The sequence below is a fragment of the Pholis gunnellus genome, assembly GCF_910591455.1.
Source record: "Pholis gunnellus genome assembly, chromosome: 15".
Taxonomy (NCBI): Eukaryota; Metazoa; Chordata; class Actinopteri; order Perciformes; family Pholidae; genus Pholis; species Pholis gunnellus.
In genome coordinates, this window is record NC_136542.1 from 17,816,554 (window position 1) to 17,833,441 (window position 16,888).

General features: G+C 41.4%; 1 protein-coding gene across 1 annotated transcript in view; it reads right to left on the reverse strand.

Annotated features, from left to right (window-relative positions):
• Positions 1-16,888, reverse strand: part of sntg2 (syntrophin, gamma 2) — a gene marked incomplete at both ends in the record, with an annotated part of 79,316 nt that overhangs the window by 46,265 nt on the left and 16,163 nt on the right. The window contains 7 exons of the mRNA XM_079174726.1: positions 3,210-3,298; positions 5,183-5,270; positions 6,386-6,427; positions 8,362-8,405; positions 10,043-10,100; positions 10,214-10,270; positions 10,388-10,525. Coding sequence (XP_079030852.1) covers positions 3,210-3,298; positions 5,183-5,270; positions 6,386-6,427; positions 8,362-8,405; positions 10,043-10,100; positions 10,214-10,270; positions 10,388-10,525 — 516 coding nt within the window. The remainder of the gene's footprint in view (positions 1-3,209; positions 3,299-5,182; positions 5,271-6,385; positions 6,428-8,361; positions 8,406-10,042; positions 10,101-10,213; positions 10,271-10,387; positions 10,526-16,888) is intronic.

Sequence of the window (16,888 nt, forward strand, 5' to 3'; positions counted from 1 at the left end):
GAGAGCAATGGGAGTGAACCAAAAGCGTTTGATTTGCGGGCCGTAAAATGAACACAATGAGCTGAACGAGGCTAAAACACCCCGTAGAGCTCAGGGGAGCTGCAGAGCTTGGTGAGGATTCTCAGTGGGTTCATTATAACAAGAGAAACCCTTCACATGATACACTCTTTTGCATCAGTTAGCAGCGCAGCTTTAAATTAGTTAGACACATTTCTAGTCTTTCAAGAAGACAATTCTCAAATGAGAAAATTATAACCCTTGCTCAAGCCAGAGTCAACAGCTGAAGAAATAAATTAGAAACGTCCAGTTCATCTTTTCGACGATACAGAATGTGCAGAAGTTGTGTAGTACGTCTGAGGTCATTTACCATTCCAACCATTGCTCCGGCTTAATGACCCTTCCCATAACAGGATGCAGAATTCGTAATGGCATGCAATGTCTTTTTTTTTTCTTCTTTTGGTGGAAAAAAATAAAAAAGTTATGAGTTGCCCTACTTTCCTGCAAATCTGGAGGCTTCATATCATTATAGTCTGAACATTAAAGTGAATTCAGGGCTCATACTGCACTGGGGAGAGAGAAAAAAACACCACAACAAGCAATTACTCTAAAGAACAAAAACAACCACTGACATAATAGTCCTTATTTGTGAGGCAAGAAGAATCTCACTTGACTTTAACTGGAGGCCTGCTCTTGCTATTTTGTGTTTTTTCGCTGCTTAAATCTCATTTCTGTGGGGAGGAAACCGCCTGGCTAATTGTGTTTGTCAGCCACCGAGTCTTCAACTTCAACCAGAGAATTAATTGTAAAGATCCCTGCTGCCGGCTGACCCGATATGTCGCACTGAGTCATCATGCCTCGTTTGGTTTTTGCATAGGTAGGCATGTGTCATGGACTTTTTTTTTTGACCTCAGATAAACCAAGTGCACATAGTGGAAATCAAAATAAATGCAGACCATGCAAAGGCCTGTGGTGCACAGGGATGTTTGGCCTCCAACTCCTGCAAAGGATTTTAAATGGAAACACTTGAAATCTAGATTATCTATGAAAGGTTAAAGTGGCCACCTGCTGTCCTCCATGCGTTCTCTGAATTATTCATGTCAAATGACAGCCCAGAGATGCTGTCTTCATGGCTACTCTTTTCATTATAGATAACCATATTAATGTGCAGCCTTCTCAAGACTTACTATTAAAACTGTGAAGGATGGGCTTTAGAGAAAGAAAGCAAACAATTATCTATTTTATTCTCCACTGCTTCATAGTGCACTTCTGGCTAAACGTTGCGTACAGACGTCAAGAGCGATTCCCTTGATATTTCTGCAGCAAGCGCGACACAGTTGTACCTATGTACTTATAGATATCATTGGGACATTATGAGTGTTACCTGAACACTTTTCTCTAGGATGGGGATAGCAATATAGGGAATTTACCAAATGATTCTTGGAAGCCAGTACTGATTTTGTCCTGTTGATTCGGGTTAAGAGCTGACACAGGCTTTGTTATGATTGAAATATCCCTCCGTGGAATCAGCTGCCACTACATCATCCCAGCAGCATACACGGTAATCACAGCCTTCTCCACTCTTATATCGAGCAAGGTCAGGGAGCTAATAACATGTTTGCAGGAGAACATGGAACGAAATGGACGATTTAGACTTCGTCCTTTTAATCCTGAGAGAGCCCAGTCGCTGATTGGACTGCTGTGGCGTTACACAGGAGGCATTTCTAAGGCTGTATTGCTACGGTGTCACACATCGATCGTGTGGCTGTAGACATGACATGGAAAATGTATAATAAAAAGGTGGAATTCCCCATATTCAACTGTGTAATTTTCTTCCAGCTGTGTGGCTATGAAAACAGGGACAGTTTGTAGATACAGCTAACACATAATCAATGCTTGAAAGATCGACAACCCTGGTTTACTCGTATTACCCTCTGACCTACGAACAGGGAGAGTTTGGCTGAGATAAGTTTAATTTTCCTCCCTCTGCCAAGAGATCAGCTCCACAGCAGTCAGCTATCAGGGCTGGCTCCCACATTTTTGGAGAGCCAAACAGCGTCCTGCGCAGAGGACGTTATGGATTAATTCACATTTAATAACATGTCAAAGTCAAAGCAGATTTGTACGAGCCACAGTCCACAAAGGCTCAGGCTGCAGCAGATAGCGCTGCTGTTGCTGCTGCCTCCCCACTAGCGGTTAGCCCTGCCAAGCTAGCTAGAATGATAAAAACTGAGTCTCTATAGCCAATGAATAGAGTTGATTCGTAGCATTTTTATTCCCCCTGAATTCCGATGTTAAGTGAAATCTAGTCAATAATGCAGTGAGGCTCATTGTGAGCTGATTGTTTTCGGATTCTGCTGCCAACATCAACTTTCAAACATCCTTCAGTGATAAACCAAAACAGAAACAATTCATGTTTAATGGACAAGAGGACTGCTGGGGACAGTAAGGAAACTGTGTTTTCTGCCCATAAAAGGCCGTAAACATCCTTCGGTCATTGTGGCAAGTTACTAGTAAAATGTAAACTGACCGTAATTACTTGTTTTACTTGCTATACAGAGTGGTGCAGGGATGACAACCCGCGGAAGTTAGCATCGCACTGGTGCCCTCGTCAAAAAGCCAATGGTATCTTTGATAAATAATCATAAAAATCAAACAGCTAAATGCAAACAATAGAATAGATAGAATGGTCAGGACAAGGCAACATTTATGCCATAATATCATATTACAATATCCAAAATCGAACAAGATATCTAGTCTCAAATCACAATATCGGTGTTATATCGATATATCGCTCAGCCCTGGACTTTTGTGACTCTCACATGAATCCCAGTGTTACTCAGCTATACTTTACCCCAACAAGCTGTGTGTGTGTGTGTGTGTGTGTGTGTGTGTGTGTGTGTGTGTGTGTGTGTGTGTGTGTGTGTGTGTGTGTGTGTGTGTGTGTGTGTGGACACACACACTAGTGGAAGCCTCACACACACACAATGCATCGTGGTACAAAAGGAGCAGGAGGATAGATGGTCAAAATGAATGGCACAGGCAGTCTTAATGGACTCCTAATGGACTTAATGTTTGGTTTAAGTGACATTTTAGCAATCACACTGTATATAAGCAGGGAATTCTTCATTCTGTCAAAACACACCGGTAACACAAAGTGAAGGGGCTACTTTATAACAGCGTACATGAAATATCAAATAGATCTTTCTTACCGCGCTGTTGCCATTTCCATTTAGATGTAAGCCGCTGTCAAAGAGTGGCGAGGACACTCGGCTGTGATCGGTGGACGGCCCGGGAGAACCTGAGAAACAAAAAAGACATGTTCTTTACAAACAGGCTTCTGCAGAATCCCTGCAAAACATTTAGTCCATCTTCATGTTTCATCTAATATCTTCAGAAACAAAGAAAACAAGTCAAGAGTTACACCTAAGCCTCAAACACCATGGCCCCGGTATTGACTTTATTCTGCTGCCCTGCCTTTAAGCGGTGCGTCTCACAGGCAGAATCCTAAAGAGACAAACGCTGCTCTTTGATACGTTATTAGCTTGGCATTAGATCCAGACTGCTCCTGGCCTCTCCTGCTTGTCATTTGTGCCAAAGTGAAACAAAGGGTGGCTTAGAGACAATACGTTTTGAACCTTTTTGTTCTAGCGGCAACAAAACGCGACTCGCCGGCCAAACACCCTGCAGCAAAAAAGGCTGAGCGTGTCTGCACAGACGCCTTCTATGAATGTTAACTTACCCAGAAGAGATGAGGGCCAGACTTCTCGCTCGCTCCCAGTTTGAATTTGGGAGAGAGAGTTGGTGGTTTATGAAGTGAGCTATAAATATTCATGCACGTCTATTAGTATTAATCAGTTTTCTACATCTGTGTGCTTCTCATGATTTGGTAAATTGTGCAAAACGATCACTACGCTTGCTGGTGGTGACTGAAACAATTTGCAATGCATCATCTTCATTCATTTTAGCTTACAGCTCATTCATGACACAAAACTTTTTGGTGGTTTAGCAGTCTGTATCTAACACACAACTGTGAACAGACGATGCCCCAAACGTTAAGTACCCATGAGCTACATGATCCTCCCCATCACATTTGTCATGGTCGTGTTACCTGAGAGATTAAAAGAATAGTTTGACATTTTGTGAAATAAAAATATGCACCTCTAAAGCTTAATAATGAATACGTTACATCTTGTTTGTTTCAATCCGTACAATTAAAGTGTAAAAATGAGAAGTTGCAGGAGTTGTGTGCCAGACGAGGCATATTGTGTTACCTGTGTCTTTATAGTGAGCCATACTTCTATATTTGCATTTTTATTCATATTTAGCATACAGAGTCTCAGAACGAAAATGAATTAGTGAATTTCAAACTCTTACTGTAAAAGTCTAGTAGATCAATTTTGAAGATTCTCCACAATCAAAGGTCTACTTACTAGATTTCTCTGAAGCTTTCAACTGCATCCGACAGTCTTCCTCACCAGATGGAGTTTACTTAGTTGTCATAGAGATGAATGAGTAAACTCTATCCGTTGAGGAAAACACCAAGATGTGGTTGAAAGCTGTGGAGAAGAAAAAGTGTTTGGATTTCACGTACTTCTGAGCACCAATTACAATTTAGTAATATTTGCATTAAAATCAGATGACAGTTGGTGGGTTGCTGACCACAGACGTTCAAATAGAGCTGCAACTGACAACCACTTTCATAATGGATTATAATAAACGATGAACTCAGATGTCAAAGCAGTCCCATCTAACTTTAAAACAGCGCTTCATAAAATACCCCAAATTTCAAATTTACTTTTTGTGTTCAGAGCCGCTTCAAGTTCTCATTTTATTGCTCGCCATCATTTCCTCCCCTCTCTCAGCTGCGTACCTGATTTCTCACCTTTTACCGGCTCCACATGGATGGTTTTTAGAATCTGTGTTTTCAACTCTTCAAGCTGCTGGAAGTAAGTACAGGAGCAGGGGATTGCAGCTCTGGGTGTTCCTGACATTACTGCTCGCCTCAGGCCACTGAGCATGACAATTTACTACTTTGAAATAAATGCTCATCTATTGAGCGGCTTTAAAGCGTCGGGGCGCGCTAAAAGACAATCTCCCGTAAACGTGGCCCGATTCCTTTATCGGCCAAAAAATGCTCGACGCAATGGAGTTTATTGTGGCAGCAAAACCACAGGACTCTTACCTAGAGGCAGTTTTAGAAATGATGGAACTTCTCGCAGGTAGCGAACGGTGATGGTGACCTCATCTCCTGCGGTGCGCAAGAGGTGAACCTGACGAGAGAGGGAGAGACGGATTGAGATTGAGATAGATAGCAAGTGGGGCGGAGAGAGAGAACGATTGTGACAATGCGGCGAGATAAGAACTTAATCTTGTATAAATGAAACAAGCCACATTCATGTCGAGACGTACACAAGCCTGAGCAAACTAAATATAAGAGGAGATGAGGGGAGAACATGTAGTCATAAGTTAAAGTCTGACGGAAGTGGCTTCACATAAATCGTCAAAAGGCGGAACGTGAAGGCCGGCGTTTCGGTCAGCAAAGTGACAGCTGATATCAAAAAGTACTTAGGCTCCAAATGTCTGATTATTTGATGTCTAAGTGGTAGAAAATGTGCCCTCAAAGATGCTGAGTCCAAGAGGCATTCAAATAAGGTTAGGTTTAGAGGATTAAAATAATGAATCTGTCTATCATCCGTGCATCTTGGAAGAGAGACAATAAAAGTGCAAATGAGACACTCGAGTGTCACATATCCAACGTGCAAGGTCACCGCTTCTTACCCTAAACGCACATCTGCCATCAGATCCCTGACTATCCTGTCAAAGACTGTGCAGTAGCCCTTACTTGAGCCCGAGCATCTGTCAGTGCTGCAAGTGGGACAGCCTGCCATTAAAAAGCTCTGGATTTTCTTCTGAAGAGAAACTGCTCATTATGTGTTTTGACGCTCTGGAGGTGAATAAAGTGAACAGCTGTTTGGGGCTGCATGAGGAGACAGTGACAAGAGACATGGGAAGAGTGTGTGTGCGTGTGCGTGTGTGAGTGTGAGTGTGAGTGTGAGTGTGAGTGTGAGTGTGTGGCAGATGGGGGATGGTGGCACAGAATAAAGGAAATGTTTAACGATGAGAGAAGCTACATTTGAAAGAGAAATTGAGCAAGAAAAAGAAAAAGAGTGCCATGTATAAAAACGCTGCCAAACTCAACTCCTGTGCAGCTTTAGTGACCGATTTCAAAACCAAAAGGAAAACAGCCTCATGTCAAGATGCCAACTGAGATTGTTGCTTGTTGGCGTTGCAACACGGAGGATGGATGGATGGATGGATCGATGGATGGATGGATGGAGCAGTGCGTTGGCTTTTTTTTTCAACAGTTAATCACAAATGTACTCACAACTTCCTCATGTGTGCAGGGCTCTACATTTATGCCATTGACCTAAAGAAAACCAACAGAGAGAGTGGGAAAGCATATAAGTAACTATACAGGAAGTGTGTAATTAAGCATCTCTCTGCTCATTCACTGCAGTGACAGGGCCAGAGGGGTGGCCAGGGGTGGAATATGATTGGTGCAATCCCCTCCCCCTTCCGTTCCACACCTGCAGCAAACTGCATAATATTTTTCCGGCGCCCAGTTGTGGATGCAAGCTCAAGGACCTCTCGTGGTTGCGGTGACTTACACATTACGTTATACTGCCACTGACTGCCTGCTGACTTTTCGCTCACTACTCTTAAGCAAGTACCAGTACACACAGTGCTACATACGTCTGTTGGCCGTTGCTCTGTGGCTCACTTTCATTGTAGTCACTGTGTGTGTTTGGCTAACCGCTAACAGCTAACGGAAATACCAGCAAACACACTTCTGTACTTCGCTGCAACTCAGCCCCTGCTCGGCAAGTAGACAGCTTGATGAGTTTAATTTAGTTTGTGGTAAGATTGTATCGAGTGTATTCTATGACGACTTTGAGCCGACTGCTTGCAATGTCGCTGCTTCTTTTTTCATTTAGCGTGAATAAAGCGTGTTTTACGATGCTCTACAGCCCATTGGTTGCGTACACCACCTATTGTTTGTTGGCTCACTCTTATTGTTTTGTACTCGACTAGAGAACCTTTCTGGTTTCTATCATGAAAATAGTGTAACAAGGCTGCCAATGGGCAAAATGCTACCTCAGTCCTGCGCAAGAGGGTTTTTACTATCTTTGACTTGCAGTACCGTCTGTCTAAAACAAATGAAATAAACACATTCTAATGTTGGTTTGTTTTTTGGCCGTACTGAAACCGGAATATGAACCGAACCAAGTGTTCTGTAAAACGTTAAAGCCTACTGAAAGGGTCTATTGGGTGCAGATCCACACAAACAGACCATAAAAGAGACGCAAAACAACACAAACGAACCACAAAAGCACACAACACAAACACACCAAACCTAAAGACCGCATCACAAACACACACACACAATAACGACAAAGAGGCAAATCACTCGCAAAGAGACACAAAACGACTAGACGACAAAAAACAACGAATTGACCATGAAAAGACGCAACACGCCCACTAAGACACACAAGATGACCACAGAATACTCAAAACGACTACAAAGAGAGGCAACAAGACCACACCACAAAGATGCAAAACAACCACAAAGACACAAAACGACCACAACACAAAGACACAAAACAACTTCACCACAGGGGTCTTTACATGTCTGTGTTCAAGGCCCCTTTGCCATATAGCAGCTAAACATTGATGTTATTTCATATTAGAATAGAAAGTGTATCTTCCCTCCTATCTTATTCTTACCCTCCCCTGATTTGCTGCCTCCCCCGCCATGGCTTATGGTATGCAAATAGATGCAATATTCTGCAGTGTGACAATTCAAAGTCATTGCAAATAAATATGACACACATTATCCAAAAGGTGGAAGCAATAACAAGTCATAATATAATTCCTAATAACTTCCAATATGAGTATTAATATTGCTTGGCTGTCCGATGAATCTACTGGGTTATCTAGATAAACAGCACGCCAAATAAACCTGCCAGACAGATTCAAATTAACTTTTTAAAAGATTAAATGAACGGCATTACTAAATACGACACAGATGATTATAGACCTTGTGACTAATCTACCACAGAATTAAAGAAGAATATGTTTGACCACAAAATGATGAGCACAGACATTAAAAGACTCATTTGATTAATGCCGTGCAGTTTAAACCTCAAATGAAGAAAAAAAAAATAGTCTCTCCCCATTTTGTAAATGAAATTACACTGTCAAAACAGAAGCGGGTTGAAATTGAGATGCAACAAGTTGTCACTCTTGGCAGTGACCCGGATCAACCTCGAAGCAAATGAAGTCACGAACCGATGTACCAACCTGCAACACAGCGTCCCCGACGAATAGCTTCCCCGTCTGATCGGCTGCAGGCGTCAGTTGTCACGTGTCAGAGGTTAATGAAAACATTAGAAAATAATTGCTCATTTCATACATGGTAATGTGGTGGAAATAGCAAGCAGTGTCTCTGTCCGACTAATCTCTGGCAACGTCAGCTCAGAGAAAGAACACGGGAAAGCATGAAATTTGAAACTAATCAGGATATAAACTCATTTGCAGCGGCATGGGAGGAAAACAATGAGAGCCCTGTTGTGAAAAGATTTGTAAAGCTTTGTGAAAGTGGCTCTTACCGCCCCCGGGATATGAAGACATGATTTTCTCGTATCCCAAAAAGGTATTAAGAGGGATGTGGGCAAAAGGACAAATTACATGGAAATCATTCACTCACATGAGGCTCTGATATTGCATCCCAACAGGATAGCGAGAGGTCATCAGTTCTTACAATTTAACTGACGAACATGATTTAAGCCTTTTCTTCTCCGTCTAGCAAACAGCGTGAGTAAATTCCAATCTGGTGACTGTTTATTCCCTTTCAGTGTTTCTTTTCATACTTTTTATTACTTTTCTTTTCACTATTTTACTTGAAAACAGCTCATCTTCTAGTGTCTGCCAGTGGGAGTATAACAGTCCAAACAAAAAAAGCTGATTTTAAAGACATACAGTGCGTCAACATATTTCTTTCGGGGGCAAAGGGTTATTTGCTTTCTTTCTGAGAGAGAGAAGAGAGGGTCGATAATCTCATGTCATGGAGCTGGCGTCGGGACATGTTTAGCCGAGCTCAGCACAAAGACTTGAAAAGGTGACTTATGCGTCTTGTTTGTTTAATGACTACAAACACATGCTTTGGAGTCATGCCCAATATCTGCAAAACGCATTCAGAACATTTCCATTTATTGGAATGATGCAGCCATCAAAAACATGGTTTGTTTGCAAATAATTCTATAAATAATAAGTCACTCCTCATATATGAGACAATATAATTGGAATAAGTTGCTTTTTGAAGCTTAAAACCACTTAAGGGAAATTAAAGGGGAATGTGAAGTTGTTTCTAACAAATACTTTAACACTTGATGTTTTGGGGGAGTCAATAAGGTAACCAGGTTTGGTACTCTCATATACCAACCAGTACAAATCACAGATTGATGTTCATATGCGGATTGAACAAAGACACGTTGATGAACTGAGTCAGTGTTGGGACGTAGGCATATATTTTTAGAACCAGTCAAATTGTTTCCCCCACGTTTCCGGTCTTTATGCTAAGCTAGGCTAGGGCAAAATGGAGGATGCTTTGTAATTGCGTTAAGGGAGTAGTAGGCTCTTCTGCTTTCATTTTTACCGCCCTCTTCTCTCACAAATGTTCCCCCTCGACCAAAATTTAATGTTTCTCTTTGATTTCCCCAAATTCACCCAATTTCTTCACTCTTCGTTTTTCTTTGACTTTTGAACATTTCCTCACCCAATACTTTGCTCTAAAGGAAATCATTGATGCTCTCAAAATGCTCAAAATTCCATTGTGAACTTTAATGTCACCTGTACAATATCCAGCGTCTCTTTCTAATGTCATTAACATTTTCATCATCAGGTTGATTAATGACATTCAACACTGCATCGAAAAACCAGTCCCAAATCCACATTGAAGTAGAGAAATGAAACACTTTCTTACCTACTTGATCTTTGAAAATCTTTGAAATAACCACAGGCACGTTGTGCTCTGCACCGCCCTGAAAAGCAGGAGAGAATAAATGGGGACGGCCGTTGTTAAGTTTCGGTGGTGAAATTCGCTGCTTTCTCATTTTCACTTTCGTCTCTCCACAATCAAAAAAGATTTGCTTACTTTAATGCTTAAGCCCAGACCGCCAGTCGCCTGTCTTCGCAGTACAACAGTTCTGTGCTTTAGAAAGTGGGAGGTTCTTATTGGCAATAGGATATTGTGAACATTGAAACAGCATGCTGTAGTTATGAGTCATGAATTGCAATTGCAAAGTCTGGAGCCCTCGGGCGCACTTACATTTACTGGGGATTCACTTTCACTGGTGCAAACCACGTCCAGCTTCTGTATGGTTAATACCTCTTTGGTCAATTTCAGGCAGACATCATAGGTATTGTTGGTCTCCTCATTGTACAGCAAAGCAATTCCAGATTTTGTCTGTTGGAATTGAGAAGAGGAATTGACATTTTGCCAAGCAGAGCAATTATGTACACAATGAACATAGTAATCCTCTTTTCTCACTGTGTCACTCGTGTTCCCCATTCTACTGGTCTACTTTTGCGGTAATTGGTTTTGCCTGGCATTGGGAAAGCGTGAACTTTTGTGTAATAGAAAGAAGAAGAAAAAAGGATCGCACAGCAAAAGTTCAGGGAAATTGCACTCGGACACCGAGTACAGAAATGACAACAGCCGACTCTGAGAAAAGAACAAGGCACGGATGTCACACTTGACATTATGATTATCGTTGAGGAGGTGAAGAGCCATTCAAACACATAACACAGTGCAGTTTTAGTTCACCCTTGAACTCCATGCACTATTCTGACCTTTCACTGCTCTGTCACAATCTGCAAACACCTTACCAACTAAGTATCCCCACATTGAGGCGACATAACATGGTCCAAATGTATTCTTCTGAATTGAATTGACCATCTTTATTCTGAAGGTTCCAGAATTAGAATCAAGGCTCTGTAGAGAGAGCCCTAAATGTGTTGAGTCCACCACCGACCTGAATAAGGTGTAGCTCTTTAAGGTTTACTTGACAAAGTTAACCACTACGGCTCAGAGGCATGAATGTCTCAGTTTGTTAAATGCCCGTTGCCTCCTCTTCTCTCATCTCCTGTGGACGTGACTAAGACACAAAGAGAGGAGGCAAGGAAAAGATTCAAGGAGATGCCTCAGCATACTGAAAAGCACCCAATGACATTTTGTTCTGCTCTCCAAATAGCATATTTTTTCTTTTAGTACATTCTGCAACTGGCCATATAAAGTACAGCTGCATGCATTCAAGTAGGACACACTACTTCGTCATAACATTGCACCTTGAAATGTGGCCCTCTTGCTCATACATCTGCTGCACAAAGGATTGTGGGTCAGAATAGCCAAGCACGCTGGCTTGCATACTGCAAAATGACATACTAAGTATTGGGACATACTCAATCTTTTTTTTCTGGCATTACAGATAGCCCCGGTATCGTTACTGAAACAAACAGTACATCATTTTGAAAATGGCTGAACACAGCGGTGAGATGCTCAATTCCCTCATGTTTTGAAAACCCTATTATTTTCCAGAGCTTCATCAAAATCCTGCCACCGGAGTCAATACGATTGATGGATGGTGTGACATGTAAATAAATGAAAAGGACAACAGCTCATGTTTGATGGGAAAAAAAACAATTTGAACTGAAGTGACTTGACTGCGAGTCACAGAAAAGGCTTGATATTCAAGGAGAGTGCAAATATGACTCCAATACATCCCCACAAGCAATGACCTCAACCAGGAAATGAAATTAGCTACCTGTAAACGTTGGTCTCCACAGACGATTTTAAAAGCAATTCCTTTGTTAAAAAAAGTCTATAAGTAACATCATATTTTCCATATTTCCACTGTCTGGTACAACTGACTGCGTTTACAATTCAAATGCGTTCCAGGGGGATTCCAGAAGTGGCAGAAACCAAAACAGAAAACTCAACAGTTACAGTTACTACAGACTGGAATCAGCATGTTTTTGACCTCACCAGATATGAAGCTTCACATAGATGTGATTTATTGCGGTGTTTTTCTCTTGTATTTCGGTTATTGTGCCCGCCCCCTCTTTCATTTCATACTGTGGCAGGTTTTACTCTCTCGGTTTCCCTTTCGGCTGAAGAATCATTAAACGCCTCCTACGACACCGTTGATGAAAGAGAAGTTGCACTACACAGAGCGCCTTACCATTTTAACCCTTTTATCAACGCTTTACATTTACGTATCATATGTAGAAGTGAACAGTGAAGGTTGTATCTATTTTAAGATCATTTGTGGACAAGCATCCTCAGAGGCAGTGTTGGGCCTTTGACATTCTTTTTACGTCATTGATTATTTGTAAAAAACAACAAAAAAATTTACCTAGGGACAGGAAACATCAGTTACTTCACAAGAAAAGAGGTTATTCTCACAACAATTGGAAACATAGTCGTAAAGTTCTTTGTTAAAAATAAATTTCCGTGTACTTTGAACAATTTTGTGATTGCCCTGATCCAAGTGTAACGGTGTTAAACTGAGACACTTATAAGACAACCCTGACGGTAATAAGACAGTGATGAGTAGAAGGAGCACACAAATACAAATGTGAGTGGTGTGTTCTTCTGCAGGCAGATTTGTGTAGAATAGCAGAAGATTGACCTTTTCATAGATGATGGAGTTGGTGAAAAAGGTGACAATCCGTACGTGAGTGAGGTCAACCAATTCTCTTTTTAAGAGACTTTGGAATGAAGGTCAAGCTCTTTTCCTGCTGCTGGGCAGCACAGTAGATACATCCCGGGAGATGTGAAAAACAAGCCGAAAAGTCTGACGGCACACAAAGGCAGCACGATTAATCTGCCGTTACGTTATTCTTTGTCACTGCTCAACCTCTCAGCTACATAAAGAGAGTTTCCTGTTATCATTTCTCGACTTCAATATTGTCAACAGTAAATCACATGCGACATTCATATACCATTAGCTTTACATTCTGCTGTTTAAGAGCTTGACTGCACCAGGAGCTAAAGATCTTCTGTACACATTTCATTTGGCTATTGACAATTGAAACAATAGCTACAAAGACGACTTTTATCAAATATAATACTTAGTCCCGACTGGGATTTGAACACGTTCTATGTTACTCCGTGTTGTGATTTAAATCACAACATAATATAACATATATGAGGACCACTCATAGCTGCAACCTTTGACTGTCATTTTCCATCAGCACAAATGGACCCAGAGAGAGACAGCTAATGCCGACTACACTCAGCAGGTGTTGAGACAACATCAACGGAAACGGACTTCCAGTTGGAATCAAAATGATCGAGATCGCATGAACATGACTCCGAAGCACCTGAGAGGCAGTGTGTGTGGAATTTGTTCAAAACCTGACTTTTTGAAAATGTAACCGTGCCAACATTCGTAGGCTGTAGAGCATGACATGCTCCGGTACAGTGCAAAGGGGTTTCACAGTTTACCACCGGCTCTCAGGAAAGCTGCCATGGAAAACGCCCACCTGCAGGATTGAAACTCCATTTTTTTCTTTTTTTTGAAAAAACATGCACAATAGTCTTTTGAATCATACTTTATGCTTCCTTATCTTCATCTGATAGCATTGCACAAAGACATCTTTCACCTTTGCTGGGCACCTAATTAAACCAGTGCACCGATGTTTGCTTCGGTGTGAATGGTTGCACTTGATGGGCAGGTAGAGCTTTAAAGGGATCCCCTATTAAAAAAAAAAAAAAATCTTTCTTTGATATTTAAATGCAGCATGAGGTGTTGTCAATAGCTATGGTGACCATGGAGTGGTTACATATTTTCAGCAAAGTATTTAGAGATGGGTGCCCTCAAGTAATAAATCCATAGTGTGGGAAGTGAAAACTGATTGCCCCCCCCCCCAAAAAAAAAGTACCACCTCTTGGGCTTATCCTTTATAGGCTCTGTGCTTCCGCCAGCTTCCTCATGTGTGACTGTGTGCAGCCATGTGGGATCATAAAGTATATTCTAGAGACTATGGTGCCGTCTTGCAACCTCATTATGTTTGTGCAGATTGAAAACAGTAGAGGGGATGAAAGCCACCTTGTGGGACACGTGTATATAATACAATCTTGTTAAGACGGCGCACGCTGGTCGTGTATTCTCCTTAGGCAGTCTGTCAGAAATTCTTTAATCCAATGACAAAGAAACAAACACTGTTAACATTCAAATCACACCGCCGCTGCAGAAGCACATGTATTTGCAATATATTCAAAGCTGAAGTGAGTTAAAATCTTGTGACAGCATATCGTATTCATTGCGCCGACTGTGGTCAAATTGTGTCCTCTTTTCCCTTAAAACATTCACAGCAGCACTGTGAAGCTGACAACCTAATGAAATCCACAGCAACTCTGCAATGAATGCTGTATTTGCAAAGCTTAAAATGTCGTTTGTTGTTGTTCTGGTGACAGTGTCGGGGAGGAGTAAACATCAACGCCTTAGTTGTTTGTAATGTGTGGATGAATCATTCCTGCTAAATCCAGATCGGTTTGAGAATCGTCAGAGCCAAGCTGTTACTTTTACGAAGCGCTGCGATGAAGTGACCTTTGACCGCTGCAATAACCCATAATTAAAAACACAAATCATTTTATCTGCTCAGCAGATAATTTGAGGGTCAGAAGGGCATCACATTAGAAACATTTACGATGTGCTTGGTTCCTAGTATCAAGGACCTGAACCAGGACCAAACCTGGGCCGATGAAGTCTACTACCATCGGCTAGAGTTCAGGACTCGAGGTCTGTGTGTGAATGTGCACCCGAGTGAATCCGGGGGGAGCTCAGATCCCGTGGTGAGTCATAATCATCACATGTGAATAATGTGGGATTATCTGGTGGATGGAAAGTGTGAACTAAAGTGCATTAAAAATGACAATGGTATTGACTGTGCCCGCTCAATCGGTGAGGCATCATGTTGCTGCTCTATCTCTGTTTGGGTCGACTGTACTTTAGTTCGGGTCTAATTATACTCAGGTCTATTCGGATTGGGTCTGACTGTCCTCGGGCCCTTTGCGGATCAGCTGAGATGGAACAGAGTTAAGTAGGTCTCATGTCTTAGAGAAGTCCAGAGTCAAGACCCAAGTTAAGACCCGAGTAAAGTATAGAGTCAAGATCTGGGTCGAGATCCGACTTGAATCCACGTTTAGGTCCGGGGTGAAGTCCACGGTCAAGACTGCGTTTTGGCATCGCTCAGAGAGAACCACTGTCGTTTTTTGGATAAAACAGAAGAAAATAAACTGGAACTCGCTTACACACACGTATAAAACAAGCTGTTACGAGGCCTGTAGACAGCTGGAATTGATCAAAAGTAGGAGCTCACCTGTTTAGTCAGACACACATGAGACAGACAACTAAAAACACTGTTGAAACGCCTTCTGCTTTTACGCAGACACACTATAAAAGTTAGTATAGCACATTTACAGAATTAAATGCTTTTTAAATTTAGTATCTGTATCTTATAGCATTAACAAGCAAAATGATGAGTTGTTGCGCTGTGCTGTGCTTTGAGTCTCTTATTAAATGTATTTGTCTTCCACTCTGAACTAACATCTGTATCAAAAGTTTCAAATAAAAGCCCAAAGACGTTCTTAAGATCTGATCTCTTTGTTGGCTGAGAAGGCAGAAGCACTTCAGTTTTGAGTGGCAGTATCATTTATTTTTATCATAACTCATACAAAGCTTCAATACGAGATGAGCAGAGAAGACATGAAATGCTGATTTAATATAACCTTGAAATAACAGCTGTAGAGTACTGACTTCAAACACTTTATTCTTCACAAGCTCCTTGCTCTTAATACTAGAGGTCCTGATTCAAATCTATAGAGTGGATCAGCTTAAAATATTAATAGGACAAGATGGAAAATTTAACTGGGAGATTCTAACGAGTAAAAAGTCGCCACCCGTTGGCCTTGTTGACCTACAAAAACATACCGCTGAAAATATTACAGTCGTTTTACAGTCATGCTTCTTCTGCCTCACAAATTATCTTTGGCCGAGTACAGTAACCAGCGTGCGGAAAGTGCATTATCAGACAACAGCCAAAAGTCTCATTATTCCGTTTGGCAAATAACTTACGCCATTAACATTAATTAGTGACAACTGCTATAATCTAAAAGTTTGTAATTTAAACCGGCGGACGATAGAATATAGAAGTTTGTTCATCTGGATGTTTTAATGTTCAAAAAATCCACAACAGTTGCTGTATCCTCACTACAAATCAACTTAAAGCACGAGCGTTGAGCAAAGAAATGAAAAAGTCTGCCAAGTTGCCTCATTAAATAAAGATTTACAGAAGGCGGGAGGTCGCCTATGTACAATATTGAAGGAAAATCAAAGCTGGACACAGAAGTTGTCTGTAGATGGTGGAAGAACGACTTGTGCCAGAGGGTGAGCATGTATAATTTGTTTAGTTGGAGGGTATCTTCAAACACAGTAGGTGAGTGAGCTCAAACAGAGATCATGGCATCAGTCACAGGCATTTCATAAGGTCTCACTCCATATCTGCAATTATCTCCAACACAACGATCTAAATTAGGAACAACTGCAAAAAGACTTTCAAGAGGAAAAGAAAAAGAAAAAAAACATGTTTGCAATTAACGATCGTGATGTTCGCATGGCTACATTAGAGGCGTTCATCTAATGAAATCACTGGAAGGTTTTGTTTGTAGTTCTGGTTTTCTGAAGTATGACTTGTCAGCAGGGGTTGCCGGGTTAGTTAAAGAACAGACAGAACTCGTGGCACACATGCTGTAGAGATCTCTGAA